The sequence below is a fragment of the Biomphalaria glabrata genome, chromosome 1, assembly GCF_947242115.1.
Source record: "Biomphalaria glabrata chromosome 1, xgBioGlab47.1, whole genome shotgun sequence".
Classification (NCBI taxonomy): domain Eukaryota; kingdom Metazoa; phylum Mollusca; class Gastropoda; family Planorbidae; genus Biomphalaria; species Biomphalaria glabrata.
Genome location: NC_074711.1, coordinates 55,992,018 through 56,010,802, shown reverse-complemented (window position 1 = coordinate 56,010,802; position 18,785 = coordinate 55,992,018). Strand labels below are relative to the sequence as shown.

Below are 18,785 nucleotides of genomic sequence, written 5' to 3'. Positions count from 1 at the left end.
AAAAAAAACAAAAAAAAAAAACAAACAACAAAACAAAACAAAACAATAGCAGCTTTTCCTTATGGTTGTTGTTAAAAATTTTTCTGAGGTAAAATTTTATTATTGAAACAATACAAATCAATTATCATAATAAATAAGTAGTAAAGTAAAGTTCCCCTTTCAGACCTTGCGATCTATAGGGCAGATGATGTAAAGGTCATCTGTTTCTTTGGCCAACAGTTAATGAGCAGGATGTCATGTGGCCAGCACAATGACCAAATGCCTTTACTTTCCCCAACTAAAGTCAGATACCCATTAGAGTTAGGTAGATTCAGGGGCGCCAAGCACTTAACCACTCAACCACCAAGCCCCCATTTATCATAATATAACATATACTAATTTTTATTTTCTAAATTTATGGCTTTTTAAAATTGAAGTAATTGTGTAAAGCTTACTTAAACAAACTTTTGACAATGGTTCTCTTTTTCATGGCAAGATAATAAAGTGCAGCATCCATTGGCTTCTTGGACTTCTTAAAAGCAGTATTGGCAACTTTAACCATTAAAGCCTTAAGATGTGTCATATTGTTTAACCACCATCCCACTCCATAGAGTTTCAGCTCATCCCAAACTGGCTCATCTGCTTTTACACATGGAATAGCAGACAACAATTCCTGAAAGTAAAACAATACATATTTTCAAGCTAATTATTACTAAAATATTGGGAGCTCTTGTATTTTATAAAACTTGTTATCTACATTAAAACATAACCAAAATTCTCAATTTGCAAATTTCATTGATGCTAAATATTATTGCTTTTACTGCTTTCTTTCATCTGAACAATCCATGACAAGAAAAGTTCAATGCCACTTGCCATTCCTCAGAACTGAAAGGGCTGTTACCATACTAATAAATTACCCACTTACAGTAGATCATCATCCTGTCTTGATGCCAAAACAGTTCTACAGCCCTAAATTGCTTTAAAAGTTATTTGTCTCTTATATGAACTCAAGAGAGCATTTATAAACCTCAACAACAATAGCAAGGAAACTTCTCCAATGGATCACAGCACACATACAAATAGAGGGCGATGAAAAAACTAAAAAAATATGGGAGAGTAAGCATGCAGTTCAAAATACCTTTCTATACAGAATTTGATCCAATTCTCAACCAAACTTCAGAAAAATGATGCCATCCTGAACATGACCCATATATTATTTTTCGCCTTGTACAAGACCCAACACAATGAAACAGTGCAAGTTCCAGAAGATACACATTGAAACTAGTGAAACATGCCCTTGTGGAGTGTCACATTAAAATGCTGACCAAATCATCAAAAGGCCCTAACTAGATACTGGACCCAGAACATCTATTTAAAAGACAAACTGTATTGAGAACTGACTGATCTTAAGAGCACAAAACAGTTCATCTCAGGTATAGACTGGTTATTTAAACTCTCAAAATTGATAATGAGAATGAAAAAGAAGAAAGATGAAGATTCAACTTGCATTCAAATAAAACTGATAAATATTGTAACATCCAGACAATGTTATATAGTTTACCTGTGTTGATTCTGAATGGAAAGCCCAGACCAGATGAAATGTTCTAATGCCATTTTCCAACAATGAAACCCTTTGTATAGGTGGTAATGTCTTGACCAGACACTGGTATTGTCTTATGGCCAACAAAAATCTCAAACCACATTCATCCACACTGCCTTGGTGCTCCTTGTTTGTTTCTACAGAATTTAGATTGAAATGTAATTAAGTAACGTGTCTGTATGAAAAACAGAATTTATTAAAAAAAGCAATACATTTATTATGACAAGCCCACTTGGAGATTAGACTCAAAATGTGGTGATTGTAGCTAAAACTAACTGGCTAATAACTATTTACCTCCATCATGTATATCTTGGAAATCTAAAGCAGTTGACCCTACCACTTCTGCTAAAGCTGCCAAGTAGAACTGATCATTCCCTGAGAGTCCTGGCAAATTTAACTTGAACAAATATTCCCTCAAAACAGAAGCTTGGGCTGGGCTAAAACTGTAGGGATCGGTGGGGGGTTTGTTTCCGCTTGACAGTAAACGAGGCCTACGAGGTGTGCTGTCAGTGCTATCTGCTGACGTGGACAGAAGTTGCTCATCTAAATCATCCTCTGTATTTTGAATGTTAACATCCAATATTTCAGAGTAGTCTTTATCTTTAGTAGAATGAGCTCCCTTTGTGCTGGTATGAATTGATGCTGTGTCTTTATCAGCTGCAATCAAAGCATAGAGTGGGAGAGGGGGGATAGATTTTATCTCCACATAGTTGACAGAAGTCTCTGCTTCTTTGCCATCATTATCACTTCTGACAGATACACTTCTCTGTCTGGTAAGTTTGACAGAGAGATGTCCATTGTCCAGGTGTTCCTCAGAATAAATGCTATGGACACCATCAGAGCAGCTGATGCATCTGACCAAATGAGCAAGTATTGCTTTGACTCTCTTAGTTTTGCCAAAATTGAGCAACTCCATGAGGAGCTTAGGGTGGTACTGTGGCAAAACTGGATTGGCAAATCTGGCTGCTTCAAACAGCCCAGTGTCATACAACATAGGCAGGCTGGATATACTCTCACTGCGAGCTTGGTTTGTTCTAACACCTGAAGAGGGCTGGTTGATTTTTTTAACTGACTCTCGCTTGGAAGTGGCAGGCTGCAAACCACTATTTGAAATGTGTTTGAAATTAGACATGGAGAAAGAGGTCTTAAAATTTGATTTTGATTTGAAATTGCTGCAGAGGTTCAAGCTGGAGGCAGCGGTCACAAGCTTGGCTTCTGTTAGTGTTCGAGAGTCAGTGGCAGGATCTTCTTCAACTGCTTCTATACTTTCATTGTCAGGCTTCCACTGAGTGAACACCTAAGGAGCCAAACATGTCATAAGAAGTTATAATAACATTAAAAAAAAATTTGATAGTGGTCTTTAAAGCTCTATCTTTAGCTACTATCAATATCAAGAAACAATGTAGCCACTTACTTTAAACAGTCATAAACTTATTTACTAAGAATCGAAGCAACTATTAAGTTAAAGTTGGAGATGATCTAATTAACTAAAACTAGCAATGAAAAAATATTCATATTATGATTATCATAATTATTAAAATAATATGCTAAAAAAAAATAAGTTAGAAAATAATAAAACTGAGGAAAATTGAACTTAGAAAAATAGACTATAAATAATATAATTACAATAATTGCCCTATGACAAAGAAGGAAATTAATCTCCTTACAAATTTCCTCATGAATACAAAAAATATTATTAATATCAAATAATAATTCCATACATACTTGCATTTCATTGTCCATGCCAACAACCAGAATTCCAGCACGCACCCAATTAATGTGCATTGGTAAGGGAGGCAATCCATCTGCAGTAGAGAGTTCTATACCTTTGAGCTGCATCCATTTGATTTCCTCCTGATAATCTTCAGCTACCATTGATTTGTTTACAGCCAATCTCTTGCTGTTGGCAAATGCTGACCTTTTGTCTTCATTGCTGGCTTCTGCTTGTTGATTTAGAGATTTCAATGACTTAGCTATTTCATAAGAGACCTGAAAGATACATATCTATGCTTTAATTTAAGTTCCTTTTAACTGTACTTTTCTGTTCAATAAAATGCCTTAAGGATACAAACAAACACAAAGTTCTGACCTGTCCATAAATGAGAACCTTGGAACCAACTCCCACAGTCAGCAGGTGAGACCCATCTTCTGTAGACACCCAGTCCAGCTGTACAAGACACTTCTGACGTAGGAGTCCCTTTTTATTGCCAGCTTCAGAAATAGACTTTCTAACAGACATTATAGTACTGAGACTGGGTACAGATTTGGTCCTGGTTAAGAAAGCAGCCTGTACAGTGGAATGGTCTAAGTCAATCAGCTGGGGTGAGTCTAAACTGTTCAGAGTAAGCATGTCGATTTCATGCTTGGGATCAGGAATTTTTATATTATTCAGTTCTATTGTATCTTCTTGAATCCACTCAGACCCACCTAGGAGAATAATACAGAAAAGAAATTTTTTTTTTTTAGATAGGAACACATTTAAATGTTTTGTTACTTCATTTGAAGCTGAAGAAATATAAAAATAACTAAATAATAAACATACCTGTGGATTCACATTCCAAAATGACAACTCGTAAATTAACCAATTTGTTGTCAGGATTTTCAGGCTGTTTTCTAATGGGTCCTAACCTAAATGCAACAGCTAGACGACCACTGTAGGCACAGCTGATAGCTATTGGTTTACCTGAAGTAAAAAAAAACTTTTTTATAACACTATTTAGGGAAACAAAACTTGATTTAAATTTAATCTTTGCCTCTATGCATGGATGCAAGCAACAGAGCCCCGTTTTGCCTGCAAGGGGGGGTCGGAACCCCAAAAAACCTGCAAGAATGATGCCTCTTATATCTTCACGACATAAATAATATATAGATCTTTAAATACAAACTATAAATCCTAAGCTTTTAAGCTTTTAGATCTACTTAAATTACTATAATCTACAAGTATGTTTGAACATTTCATTTTTTTATATATAATATGCACATAGAGACATAGATAGGCCTACCTACTACTACTATATTAGTATAAATCAAACTTTGTAGCATCTATGTTAAAAGTTAACTCTATTTCAAATAAAAGATCTAATAGATCTAAATATTTATTGGGTGACAGAATAGTCAGTAGATCTTAACCAAATATAGAACTAGTTAACTCAGACTGAATCTTCTAACTAATAGTAGCTTAGACTGATTTATTCTAGATCTAGTCAAGATGTCATTTTAATTCTATGATAATAGTAAGAGAGTAGATCCATCAATTTACACCTATCTATATCTAGGTCTAATAAAGAAACTAGTAAGTATTAAGTATTAGAGATCTAGACATACAATAGTGAATAGTCTCTGAGTCTAAGTCTAGACTTTAACTTGTCTAGGAATACCTGGAATAGAGTGTCACTACAGCTACTAGTTAACTAGATATTAGATTTTCTCTAGATTTAGGTCTTAATAATATCTTCTTATCTTATCTAGACAAGACCCAAATCCAAATTATATACTCTAGATTTAGTTCTAGATCTTGAAGTAAGAGATAGATCTAGAATCTAGACACTAATCTAGTAATGCTAGATGAAGTAGATGATAGAATCTAGATCTTGAGTCTTGCCTTTTTTTTTAAAATAAGTTTTTTATTATTAGATCTAGAATCTAGATTTAATTAGATCTAGACTTTACTAGTAGAATATTATATCTGATAATAGATTATAATTGATACGACCTACTTTTGATCTACGCTGCTTCTGCCCAGGGACTAGACTCTAGACCTAGTCAGGCTAGTAGTGGTAGATTGTAACTGTAAGATTCTAACTAATTATCTAGACTCTAGATCTAATAGTTAATACTCATTGATATTGATCTATCATTATCATCTACTGAGATTATCTAGACTATTCTATTCTAGACTATACCACTAGCCTGACTAGGTCTAGAGTCTATAGTATAGATAGTCCCTAACTAAGCCCTACTAGGCTTCTAAGCCAAGTCTAAGCAGAAGCAGCGTAGATCAAAAGTAGATCGTATCTATTATTATAATTAAAATATAGATCTATTATCACAAATATTATTCTACTAGTAAAGTCTAGATGAGATCTAATTAAATCTAGATTCTAGATCTAATAATAAAAAACTTATTTTAAAAAAGGCAAAACTAGATCTATATTATTATATAAGTTTTATAACTATCATTATTCATACTCAACTCATACGGCGATGTTACGGTACGGCGTACGGTAATTTCGCATTTTCGGGTAAATACGTTCAACTTCTAAATTTTTAAAAATCATTTTAAAATGTAGAAATAGATCTAGAATCTAGATATCTAGACTAGATCTAGCCTCTAGGTCTGGTTTCAATTTTTATGCCGGCAGATCAAACTTATTAGAATTAGATCTACTTACTAAATTAGGCGTCTCAGGCCGGGGCCTTACGGATTTGTTTCTAACTTTTGTTTACGTTTTTGATACAAAACGAAAGTTCGGAAATAGCGCATGCGCTGTAACTTAAGAATTGTAACTTCCTGTCTTTCTTTGAATTCGACTTATTAAGTTTTAGTTTGAAAGATCAAAACGTGAATGTGTAAAAAAAAAAGTCCGATACCGAGCCGGCAATCAGTCGGACTGGCGTTTGCCGGCAAGCTTTTTTTTTTACTTCGATTTTGCCGGCATGCCGGCTATAGCCGGCGATCTTGCATCCATGCTCTATGTGAAAAGGTCTGTCATTGTTTGAAAGTTCACTTCACCAAATGTAAAAAAAAAATTAACAATCAAATTAAGAAATGAGGATCAAATTGTAACAAATTGAAATATGGTGTCACTGGTAAATATCAAATATATTAAATTTGTTACATGAACTAACATTTGTTTTAAAAAATTAATTTTCCCTAAAGGGGGCCACTAAAAAGTAATTTATTTGAAGTAAAAAAAAAAGTATTTACCTGAAACAGAAACAGAGCTAGATTTGTTAGTAGATGATGTAGTCAGCTGCCATTCCGACCAACTGTACAGATGTTCTTTCCTCATGGATTCTTTCTTGGACTGCACTTGGGGCTGAACTTTCATATTACTTTCATCCATGGAGAATTCATAGCTGGTAACAGTGGAGGTGCTCAGTTCACCCTGGGATTCATCTAGCTTGGCCAAGTTACATCTCCAGAATCGCACTTCACCATCAGAGCAAGCTGTAACAAACTGGTATGGAGCATAGCAGGCAGGATAGATTGAGGCTGAGCTTAGATGTCCCCCTGAGACAGATGCAGATATTACCTCAACACCATCAGGCAGTGAAAGAGCTTCGAAACACACCTGAAGAAAGATGTTTTTATTTTAAAATTTTTCGGCTGAAACTAACGTAGAAGTAAAAATAATGAATTCTGTTAAATAAAAAATAAAAATACAATTACCTTTGTTGTCCGAACTGACATTGTCATGACCTGATGTGACTTTGGCAAATTTGGTTTAAAGTCAATGTCATCACTTTGTCCATCTAATGATGACCCTTCAAAATCTGAAATGATTTTGAAAATATTTACAGAGAAAAATGGTAGATCTATATTACTATGCAATTAAGTTATGCAAATGCTTTATTACTAAAACAATGTATGTAAATATCTAAAATCAATATTTTAACTTTGAAAATGATCATGGAAAACATATATGTTTACCAAAACTGTTTTTTTTTTCAGCAGCTGGTTTAGAGTCAATAGTTATCTTCCACATATGAAGATTTGATCCACCCTCTGGATTTTTTTCCACAACCACAATATAGAAGTTTTCATCAAAAGTGTGTTGCCCACTTAGATCCACAACTGCTTCACTAGTCCCCTTATTGTCAACTCCTGTGATGATCTGCTCCTGGTACACATGCAGAAGTTGAATATTCTGCCAGTCCTTTAGAAACATGGAAATTTATCACTTAATAGTGTTCCAGTATAACAAAAGAATTTTAATAAATAAATGTAGAGTGCATATGAAATAAAACTAAATAGATGTTATGTATAAATATCACAATAATTTCAGTATTTAACCCAAAACTCAGGATAAATGTTTATTATAATAATTATAGGTTATATGCTTAATAAAAGAAAGTTGACAATCAAATTATTGATTTCTTCATTAATAATGCAGATCTTAGCTATATTTAAGAAATAATGTATTTCAAAGTGCAATAGCCCTACAAAGACTGAGGATTGAACTAAACTATCCTTTATTTCTGGGCTCCTGAGCATTGAAAAGAAAAACTAACATGATCTATAAAATTTTACATGCAAAAAAGAGACATTGAAATGTAAAGACATCATATAAATTCTGTGAGGTATACAAGTCAAAAAATAAAAATTATAACTGACCCACAAAAAAAATAAATAAATAAAAATAGACTGGGAGATTCAGCCATTCACAGATTTATGCTTTTAATTCACCAGAAGTGGCATTTAAAACATTCTTAATGAGATTTTGACTGTAAATCAACTATTGGACTGTGATGAGAATGAACCTACTTGGCCTTCTTGTTGACCCATACTAAGTCATAAACACATAAAGGAAAACATTCACAATGGCTAACAGTAAGTTTGACCAAGTTTAGATGGTTATTTATGGTTTGTGACAAATCAAATCAAAATGCTGAAGACTAGTTAGATAGGTCAGAAGTTGCCTTAAACTCAGTACCATGATTTAGTAGGGTAAAACATAAACAGACACAACCAGTGCTTTATGAATTATGCTTCTATCTACTTCTTGGTGCCAACAACTGACCTTAAAACACCCTGACTGAAAGTGGAATAAAGGATTTTTAAAATCCTTCTGCTCTAGCCTTAAATGACAGTTGCCTACCATTTCATACAGATCTAATGTAACATCCATTGCCTTTCGAGACAAAAGGAGCCATATATATATATATATATAATGTAACTGTACTTTAGTGATGCCTTTCCAAAACAGAATATCCTTAAAGACAATTTGCACCCACTAAACCATAGTATTTTTTATTGCTATAGTAGTAATGCTGAGGTGGACTTCTTCTTTCTTATTGTTATGTTGGAGTGTTCATATGACTAGACCAATACATGAGATGAACTGCGCAGTGGTTTCCAAATCAGGGAGCTCTCCATATAGTTTTCTTTCTATTGGGGTGATTTGGGGCCAATGTCTTATACGGGCCTCTTGGTAAAGAGAGCAGTTTTGGAGGACGTGGTCAGCATTTTCTGGTGATACTCCACATGGGCAGATTTCACTGTTTCCAATTTTGAGCTTCCGGTGCATGTGTTGTCGCATTCTGTTGTGTCCGGTCCTGAGTCGAAAGATTAGACGTTGGTCTTGTCGGGATAGCTTATAGTAAGCGTCATCTTTCTTGTGATTTGGATGGGAGCTCGTCCATTTCTCATTTATTTTATCTACAATTAATTTCTTCATTTCTTCTGGATAGACTGCAGAGTTTACTTGTGAGTTTGTTCTCCCACTCTTGGCGAGTGTGTCAGCCTTCTCATTTCCTGCTAATTGTATATGAGCTGGTATCCATTGAATAACAGTTTTTTTGCTGTTGTTGTTGAGCTTTGTAAGTGCTGTTCTGAGGTTTTTAATATAAGAGGAATCAGAGTTTTGCAAGCTTTGAAGGGTTGTTTTCGCATCTGTTAGAAAGACAATCTGACTGTGAGGGGAACTTGGGTGATTTGCTAGCATGGTAGCAGCTAGTGCTTCCCTTTCTGCTCTGTGACTGTCAGAGAGCTCTCCAGTTGCAATGGAATTTTCTAGTTTTCCTCCATCTGGCCATTCGATAAGTATTCCAGCTCCTCCATTTGTGGTGGCTTTATGGGATGAGCCATCCGTGTAAACTCTGATCCACTGATTGCTAGGGTAATTGGTATGTAGAAAACAGTTCACTATTTCCTTGAGCTCTGTTGGTCTGTAATCAGATTTTCTTTTTATGTTTTCAATATGGTCCCTTATTGTAGGAAGCGGGCTTTCGTCCCAGGGTGGAGATTCATTATAATGTATCGAGGATTCCAGAGTAATTTGTTCAAGTTGGTGTTTCTTTTTAGGTTTAGAGATTCCTGTATGAAATTGGTCCTTTTGAGCCGTTTTTTTGTGCCAGTTTTGTGGATTTTTGTTCTGAATGGGTGCCTCTCCAAAGTTTCCAATTTAGTGAATTGGGAAAGGATTTTTATTTCTCTTCTTTCATCCAGAGAGATCAGGGCAGCGGTTTCCTCCATAGCTCTTATGGGTGTTGTTTTGATTGCTCCTGTCATTATCCTTAGACCAATATTTTGAACCTTGTCTATTTTTCTTAGGTTGGTTTGGGCTGCTGAGCCCCATGCTGTGGCACCATATTCTAGTACAGGTCTTACATAACTGGTATAGGTCTTTTTCAGGATGTTGTGATTAGCTCCCCAATCTGTGCCAGCTAATTTTTTCAAGAGGGATAGTCTCTGGATGCCTTTACTCTGTGTTTTATCTATTTGGTTTTTCCAGGTTAGTCTCGGGTCATAGGTGACTCCAAGATATGTAGGGCTGTCATTTTTTTCTAAAGCTTCCTTATCTAATGTTAATTTTATTGTTTGTTGTTTTGTTGACAGTGAGAATATGGTATATGTTGTCTTTTTTGTGTTGATGGACATGCCCCAGTCTTTGGACCAATTATTGAGTTTATCAAGAGCATCTTGTAATCGAAATTTCGATGTTCCTACATATTCTTCTGTGCTAATTAAGGCAAGGTCATCTGCATACATGCTGGATTTAACTTTTCTTGGTAGGTTTTGAGGCTGAGATGGACAAATTGTAGTCAAACTGAATTTCCATTTCTTTGGACCATTAACATTATCGTAAAACAAACATTCTCCAAATTGAAATGTTTACATAAGAAATTGTCTAAGAATACCCACCTGTAGAGCATCACTAATTGCATCCAGTTCTAAAACACAGCCTGGCCTATTGGAGGACTGAAGTGAAACAACATTAAATAGGTCTGCAGCAACTGTTTTTAAATTGACTGGCAAGTCATGACCACCAGAGGAACTACTGGCAGATGAAAAACTCATCTTCTAGTAGGAAAACAAAAAAAAGTAATTATGATAAATCTGTTTTTTAAATTTGAATTTTTTTTCATTTTTTTTTTCACACAAAAGAAACCCATGGTATTTAACAAAAAAATCCTACTTTATCAACTGTTGTAGATTTTTCCATTAAAAGACTTCTGGCATCAATGACAGCTTGAAAAAGTCGAAGACACTGTCGATCAGATGCCACAAACAAAGTACTAGGACTGTTACTGTAGGAACCAAGACAAGTGCTGTAATACAAGTCAATTTATTAACAATAGAAAAAAATGACTCAAAACAATGCAACCCCCTTTTAAAAAAAAAAATACATAAATGATGCATATGGATAAACACATTTTTAAAAAATTAATGGACTAAATTGTAAGCTAATTAAAACCAAGTATATCTGAATCATAATTTCTATTGAGAAATATTCCAGAGATAATTATTTCATATTTATTTTCAAGACGTAAAGGTAAGAGCATTATTTTATAAGCAAAGAAAAAAAAAACTTGCCACTTGAAATCAACCAAAAGAAAAAACATTTTTTTGGATAAGTTCAATGTAATTATATCTGTCTACAGAACTATATACATACAAATTTTTTTAAAAAGTTTTTAGACATTAAGAAGATAATATGCATAATAAGTCTATCAGAACTCTATGAGGATTAGTGATTTAAAAAATTTTGAATGTCATATAAACTGTGAACTTAATAAAGTTGATAGTTATGTCATTTTGCTTTCTTTTGAAAAGAATGCCCCACTGTTACATTTTCAAATAGTCATTTATTATAAAAAATTTACTAACAAAAAAAGAAAAACATACAATAATGATATATAGATATACGCCACAAGTTTTTTAAGAGTTAACATACAATAAAAGTAATTTTCTTTAAGAAAAAAAAAAGATACTTTTTCCCTACCAATGACCTTTACACATATAAGCAAAATTGAAAACAAAAGGTACCAGAAAAAAAAAAGAAAGAGAAAAAAATGCTAATTAAAATTTTTAAATTACTGGTTTACAATATATTTATTAAACCATTATATTTCAGTCTAGTATAGAGAATCAAAGAAAGATATTAATTATGTTCTAAAAAGATTTCTCCCATTTTATTTCTGATATCTTCAAAACTAGTTGTTTGTGTTAAAAGACTAAGTTGTAGTAAATCAATGATTTCCTAGCAACCACTGCCACAATAAGACCTTGTATGAAATGAGTTCAAATAGGTCTACTAGCATATGGAATATCAAATGTGTTTTTATCTCCTACTTTAATTTATTACATTATGTATTTGAATCTGTATATTATGGTTAAGTTTTCTATTTACCATTGCTAATTTCATTTTTAATCTACAATCTTCAAGTGTAGCAAAACTGAGTGATTCTACAAATGGTTAAATGCATATTAACTATGACTATTCACTTATTTACTTTACAGCTCTTTTTTGGTTTGTTCTGTGTGAAAACTGTGTTTTCTTCATGGATCCATACAAAGGAAACCTATTCTAGTAAATGACCAAACTAAGGTAAAAAAAATAAAATTATTTGTTTCAATTCCTTCATGCTCTTATAAGATTAGTAAAATGTTTTTTTTTATTGCTGTGACAGATTCATTTTACAGCTGCTTAGGTTTGCAAGGGTACAAACCCAGACCTTATGGTTCAGCAGATTATTTAAATGATAATGCATTTAACTATGATACGAGCAGTTAGGGCACTCAATATTTGTATACAAAATATTTGGGAAACTCAAAACTGTTGACTCAGCAACCAAATACTGAACTGCTGCCTCACAAATATTCTCTAAATGATAATGCAGTTAAATGTGATGAGCTTTAAACAAGGACATATCAATGCATATAAAATATTTGTGAAAGTTAATAAATTTGATGCAGATTTAAAATAAAAAAAAGTGCTTGTTTCTACAGATAGAAAATAATATTTAAAAAGAAAATAAATAATTTCTTGAAAAATAAAAGAATAAATACTATTTTATGTCTTGTCATCTAGTCCAAAGATTAAGGAAGAGTGCAGTATTTTATCTGGTTACACAGACCTAGTTGTGACCTACATATTTTACCACATCTGACAGAGATGCCATTTCTCCTTCCCTCCCTCATATGCCCAGTTTTTTTAAAACATAAATAAAGCTAATATTAATTTCTTCATTAACTGTTGAGTCTGAAATAAAAGTTCCAAATGTTATTCCTATTAATTTTTAACCATCTAGACAAGGAAAATATAATAATATTGATTTTCTTCAGATATAGGTCTATTATAACGAACCTAGGTACCCAACCAAATTAGCGAAAATTCAAAAAGCAGTTTTCTTGACATAAGTCTTCTCAAGGTGTAATAGTAATTTATAAATAATTATCCGCTGTCTTACTTTCCATACTAAATGTTTTTGTCATGATGCTTTTATATCCATATATTAATGCTTTTTAATATCTATCTGTATATTCACCTTGTTCTTGTTGGTTTTAAAAAAAATTCTGACCCAAAATTAATAAAAGTCTTATGGGTGTTGTGAGACCTTTTAATTATAATGTTAAGATAAGGATGTTTTGTTGAAAGACAAATGGAAAAAGTATTTTGACACTTTAAAAAAAAAATTAAGTAAACAAAAATTGTTTGAAAGCAATGTGTGAATTAAAGTAAAAAAAAGAAAGCATGCACGCTTCAGTGACAGTAAGCTTACATCAGTTTAAACATCAGCTTGCACAAAAGGACATGGTGGAATATATTTATAAGTTTGAAAACAAAAAAAAAATGGATTTGCAAACATTACTTAATTACATATTCAACTAGATGGAGCAAAGAAATAAACAATAAATGGCAAGAAGGTAAATTAAAACTATTGACTTAGGCTTAAATTGAAAACCTCTAGAAACAATAAGGATTTTTTTTTTTTTTTTTTACAAAGTCAAACACTTTGTTATTTACCTCCAATTAAAATATCTGTGGCAAACAATAATAAAATACAATTTAACACATTTCAAATCCATACGTCACAGGGAAAAAATAAATTAGACAATGATCATATTACGTTGACTGTTTACACAATTTTTTTCCTTATCAGTTTTTCTTCTTATCAAAAATACTTTGTTAAAATACTGTGTTTCAAATGCTGAAATGTATGTCGCAACAAAAAGCAAAAGACACACCAAATTGCACTGAAAAGGACATAGGGCAATAGAACAAATATTAGATTAGTACCAACCTGGGATTAGAATATGATGAAAAGAAAATAGAACTGAAAATAATACAAAACAAAGGCAAGTTTCAAATGCACCTAACAGCTTGGAATAGGAATTCAGTGCAATTTTCTATTCGATGCTCACAGAATTATTATATTTAATTTTTTAATTGAAGTTTCAATATCTCAAAAAATTTTATGCAGAAGTGCAATCCCTGTTGACTAACATGTAATAAATAGATAGAAAAAAAAGTCAACAGTTCTGGTGTCTTCCAAGTGTTTGCTAACAAAAAAATACAAAACAATACCCACTATTCCTAATATTCATCCTAAAACATATATTGCTTACAACAAAAAGTGCTGATGTGATATAACAATATCTTCAAACCATTGGTCATTTTAGAACTAACCTTGGTAACAATGTAGGAACCCAGGCCACACTGGTAAAGGCTGAGGGACTAGAGTTATTCACACGACATAGCTCTGTTAGCCCACCAGATTTAGATAAGGGTCCAACTGGAATAACTTGCCAAAGAATCAACTCACTACAAAATGTTGGTATAGCCTGTTCCATATCTGCAATGGGATTGTATTGCATTAAGTTAATAGAACATAGATTTAAAAAAAAAACTTGCTATTACAGCAGACTATGATTAATCAGATACCAAATTACGATTTTTAAAATTTTTTTTTACTACACATGGTTGCAATTACAAATAAAAAAAAAAAATCCCAAACATGTCTAATGTCATACACTAACATTTTTCTATGAATGAATACTATAAATAGAAATATGTAGAGCTTTTAATTTATATTACCAGGAATATTTTCTTGTGGCCTTGAATTCTCTTCATCATTTTCACTTCCTGGAAGATTGTGATGTGATGTAGTCAACATTAGAGGAAGTACTGGATGGCAGGCAGCAGAGTTGGTCCTGAACCTGTGACCACATGCACGAGAGGAATGGGACACACTCACTATGTTTTGAAACTTGGTGTTATCAGAAAAACTGACCTTCAAAGTATAAAAATTAGAATATTATTGTCCTTTAAAGATATATATAATCAGATCATTTTTTTTGTGGCAAGCTTATAACAAATAAAGGTCAATTAATTAGTAATAATTTCAATAAAGAAATTAATTTCAGACTAGTGAAATGATTTATTCAATACCTGCCATTGATTCAGTGTTCCGTTGTTATGCTTGGTGACCATGTGTATGTTGGGCACTAGCATATTTGGATACAAGTTCACCTTGGAATTTAATGCTGACTTGCTGGAATGACTTCCACTTGTTCCATTCAATGCTGCACTATTAAGTGACTGATTGATTGACTTAATATCCATTTTGCTAAAATTGCAATAAATAAGTAGTTTGTTTGCCATACTTCGAGCATCTTGTATGGGAAATGCACGAGGTAAACGAGATGAGAAGCTAGCTTGAGCTTGATGGAATGTAAAAGGGGTGCTTTCATCAAGATGATCTATCAGCCTAGGAAAAAAAAAACACAAGAAAAATATTTATAATTAAAAAATATATATTTCACAACTAATACAGTGGGAAACGTAAATAAAATAATGTCACAAAGTTTGTGTAAGATCAACATACCACACAAGAAAACTTCCATCCACAGGATGAATACAAAAGACATAATCAGGATTGCTATGCCAGTCCAACAAAAGAGCATCAATTTTGCGATCCAAACGTTCCCCTAGTCCAGACTGGAGTAAATGAATCTAGAAAAGATCATTGACGGTAATTATTAAATATTCAGATTAGATTTACACATGTAACTCAATGTTATGACAAAACAATAATATATAGTACTGTGTTCAACTACCATTATACTTTAAACAGAAACAAATATTATACATATTAAAAAAAAGCATCCAAACTTCTTCAAGACAGTGACCAAAGAATAATAAGATATTTACAGGAAATTCAGGTGGGTGGTCTTCATCTTTGGTTAAATCATCAGTTGATGAAAAGCTTGAATGGTGAGATGAAAATCCATTCTCTTTTGGAAGATTTCCTCTATGCTTTCTCATCTTAACTTTGGATATTTTACCAGAACCAACTAGAGTGAAATGATAGAATTTGTTCATTATTTTACAATCATTGTAGTGAGGCTAAGATTTGAAGATGCCAAGGACACACATTTTTGAACTTTGTGATGAATAAAGCAGGCATATGGATCTATTTGTACTTACTATCATCATCATCTGTATCATCATTTTCATCCTCTTGCTCAACATCACTCAACAGCTGATTAGGTGTTGATGACTGGTGCATGCCTCCTTCTTCAGCCATCAGTTTTTGGTGAAGTTCTTGCAATAACTTTTCAGCCTCCATAGTAAACTCTAGCTCCTTGTTATTCAACCAATGCAGTCTGAAGTTATTATCTACATCTTCTTTATTTCCCACAATGGGGAGAAGTGGAATGTCTGTGAGGTCAATAAAGAGACAAATAGTTTAATAAAAGGTGATATTTTAGATCAGTGAAACTTACAAAGCAAATTAATGAATGAATAGTGATCACAATGATCCATAAAAGTTGACCAGTATTGACATGTTGACTTTACTGAATGAACATACTGAATTTGTATAATTATAAGTATTGATTGGATGATTTGTATGAGCTATGAGATACCAATCTTGTGCAGAGTTGTTGATCTCCCATTAAGCGCCTCCCCAGGTGTCAAATAGGTTAATGCCCTCCAAAAACGGTGGGTACCAGCAAAATAAAATACCCACCAGAGTGGACCAAAACCAAACCAGTTGCTTAGCAGGAAGTGGACAGATCCACAAAGGCAAGGGCACATTACCCTAAAGTAAGGGCAGCTATCCATAGTTGAAAGGGCCTCCCCTAGTGGTTATGCACAGGACTATCAACCCCTTCATATAAAAAAATATTGTTACAAAAAAAACAACAAAAAAACTACAATGGAATACAACCTAAGATTGAATAAGAACATTAAGACTTTTGATTTTAATAATAAAACTAGTTGCTTGAAATTATCAATGAATAGCTGTGCTTCTAGGATGTTGAGTTTCTGTTAATCATGCTGAGTTACTGTATGTTGAGTGGATGCAAAAAAAGGTCACATTTCATTCTATTACAATAACCTCACCAAAATAATATCTTAGGATTGTGGGTTAAGAAGATCTAGGTAAGTATAGACTATATTTTGCCACACAACAACAATTATCTGTAAGCATTCTTCCCAGAACCATTGCTTCTCTTTAATAACTCATATTTTTCATACCTATAAATATCTAGACTCTACAAAATCTCAGATGATGCTTCATAGGTTAATGTTGTTTCAACAAAAAAATGTTGAATATGTTAATAACAAATCTGCCAATAGTATTTCTCTACAGACCTGTGTCAGGGTTGATGCTACAGGCCAAGTGGAAATGTAGTACTGGAGAAACACCATTGTGGTGAATAGCAAATTTGTGAAAGTCATGGGCACTTGAAGAGTTCTGAAGGGTTTGTCCATTTAGCTGACCATCTGTGCCCAGTTTTGTATGTTTTCTTCTTTTATGAAATACTCTTTAATAAGGAAAAAAAAAAGAATCAATCAATAGAGCCTTAAATATAAAAACTGAGCTTTACAATTAAGTTTTTATATAAAGTCTTATATAAGACTTACTTTAAGCTTTTCAGTCTCTGTACAAATCTACTTTTGTGCCTCTGCGTATGATATTTCGGATCAGAGCTCATAGCTTGATCAAACTGTTCTAAGTCTATAAGGCCAGCATCAGGGAGAATTGTCTCAACAAAAATTCTGCAAACATTATCTTCACAAGATGTGACCAACATATTGGCAACTGAACCTCTGAAATAAGATTTAAAAAAAAAAATGGAAGTAAAGCACTGAGCAATGAGCTTAGTACTTAAATAAAAATTGCATTAGTACTTAAAATAAAAATTGCATGCTCTTAATTCTAGAGAACAGTGACATTTTATGATACCTAGGCATATATTTACTGGTCTGCCTCCACTCAAATCCAGTCACAGCTCGTGGATGACTGATATATACAAATGTATAGTGTACAGCATTTTTCTTGGGGCTGAGAACACTGTCATGTCTCATCAGGCCCTGGGATACTGTAAAAAAAGAAAGTAAGAGAATAATTTAAACATTATAATTACAATTGCTGTTCTTTACAAGTATTAATATTTTATATTTTAGATATAATTTTTAAATATAATACTTTTTTTTTTTTTTTGAAGTAAAAGAAAAATATTTAAATCTACCTTTCTGGTCTTCATACCAAATTTTCACAAGCCTTTCATTCTGTGAAATAAATTACAAAACTAAAACTACATTAACATGAAACCATTATCTTATTAAATATATTTTAACAGCTTGATATAATATACACCAAAATACCGTAGTTCTGAGCATTTTCATACACTTAGTAAAAGTGTCAGGTTTTGAGACTCAATGGTAAAACCAGATTCTTATTATTTTGTATCCTCAAAATTCTTTTCACTAGTCATAAAAAAAATTTCTAAAACAAACCTTTCCCAAACTGGCAAACACAAAACTGTCTGGTGAGTATTCAATATGTGTTACTGGTGTTGCAGGCCTATAGATAGTACAAAAAAAAAAAAAAAAAGAGAAATTTTGATATTGCTAAAGTGTTACAATGTAACATAAAACAAACAATGAAATTTTAGGCATACTTAATTTTCCAGACACATTCCCATGATCCAGGATCAGGCTCAGCCTGATGTTCATTCACATGATCAGGGTCAGCAATGGCCTGAACATAACGTTGATTTACTGGGTCATCTTCATCATAGTGACTGACCCCAAGAGTGAAAGATACTTTTTGTGGGACTGTTGGTAACGGGGGTGCACTGTGTATAAATTCCCACATCTGTATATATTCCCCACCAGTCAAAAGACGAGAGCCTGCAAAGTAAAAAAGAAAAAAAAAAAAAAACTTTCAGAAATTTTATAACGGT

At 33.0% G+C, this 18,785-nt stretch overlaps 1 protein-coding gene across 8 annotated transcripts in view; it reads right to left on the bottom strand.

Annotated features, from left to right (window-relative positions):
- Nucleotides 1-18,785, bottom strand: part of LOC106052282 (dmX-like protein 2) — a 53,491-nt gene that overhangs the window by 23,950 nt on the left and 10,756 nt on the right. For 5 of the 8 annotated variants that reach the window (XM_056045204.1, XM_056045223.1, XM_056045233.1 and 2 more), the window contains 24 exons: nt 18,501-18,732; nt 18,337-18,403; nt 18,069-18,108; nt 17,783-17,918; nt 17,461-17,646; nt 17,188-17,360; nt 16,015-16,248; nt 15,739-15,881; nt 15,413-15,540; nt 14,977-15,295; nt 14,623-14,818; nt 14,215-14,380; nt 13,829-13,861; nt 10,720-10,852; nt 10,446-10,604; nt 7,233-7,458; nt 6,972-7,075; nt 6,507-6,873; nt 4,122-4,262; nt 3,669-4,006; nt 3,305-3,568; nt 1,874-2,876; nt 1,541-1,716; nt 435-652 (listed from right to left, as the gene is read on the bottom strand). In XM_056045204.1, the coding sequence (XP_055901179.1) occupies nt 435-652; nt 1,541-1,716; nt 1,874-2,876; nt 3,305-3,568; nt 3,669-4,006; nt 4,122-4,262; nt 6,507-6,873; nt 6,972-7,075; nt 7,233-7,458; nt 10,446-10,604; nt 10,720-10,852; nt 13,829-13,861; nt 14,215-14,380; nt 14,623-14,818; nt 14,977-15,295; nt 15,413-15,540; nt 15,739-15,881; nt 16,015-16,248; nt 17,188-17,360; nt 17,461-17,646; nt 17,783-17,918; nt 18,069-18,108; nt 18,337-18,403; nt 18,501-18,732 (5,182 nt within the window). The remainder of the gene's footprint in view (nt 1-434; nt 653-1,540; nt 1,717-1,873; nt 2,877-3,304; nt 3,569-3,668; nt 4,007-4,121; nt 4,263-6,506; nt 6,874-6,971; nt 7,076-7,232; nt 7,459-10,445; nt 10,605-10,719; nt 10,853-13,828; nt 13,862-14,214; nt 14,381-14,622; nt 14,819-14,976; nt 15,296-15,412; nt 15,541-15,738; nt 15,882-16,014; nt 16,249-17,187; nt 17,361-17,460; nt 17,647-17,782; nt 17,919-18,068; nt 18,109-18,336; nt 18,404-18,500; nt 18,733-18,785) is intronic. The other 3 variants (XM_056045216.1, XM_056045251.1, XM_056045210.1) reach the window with 2 other exon arrangements.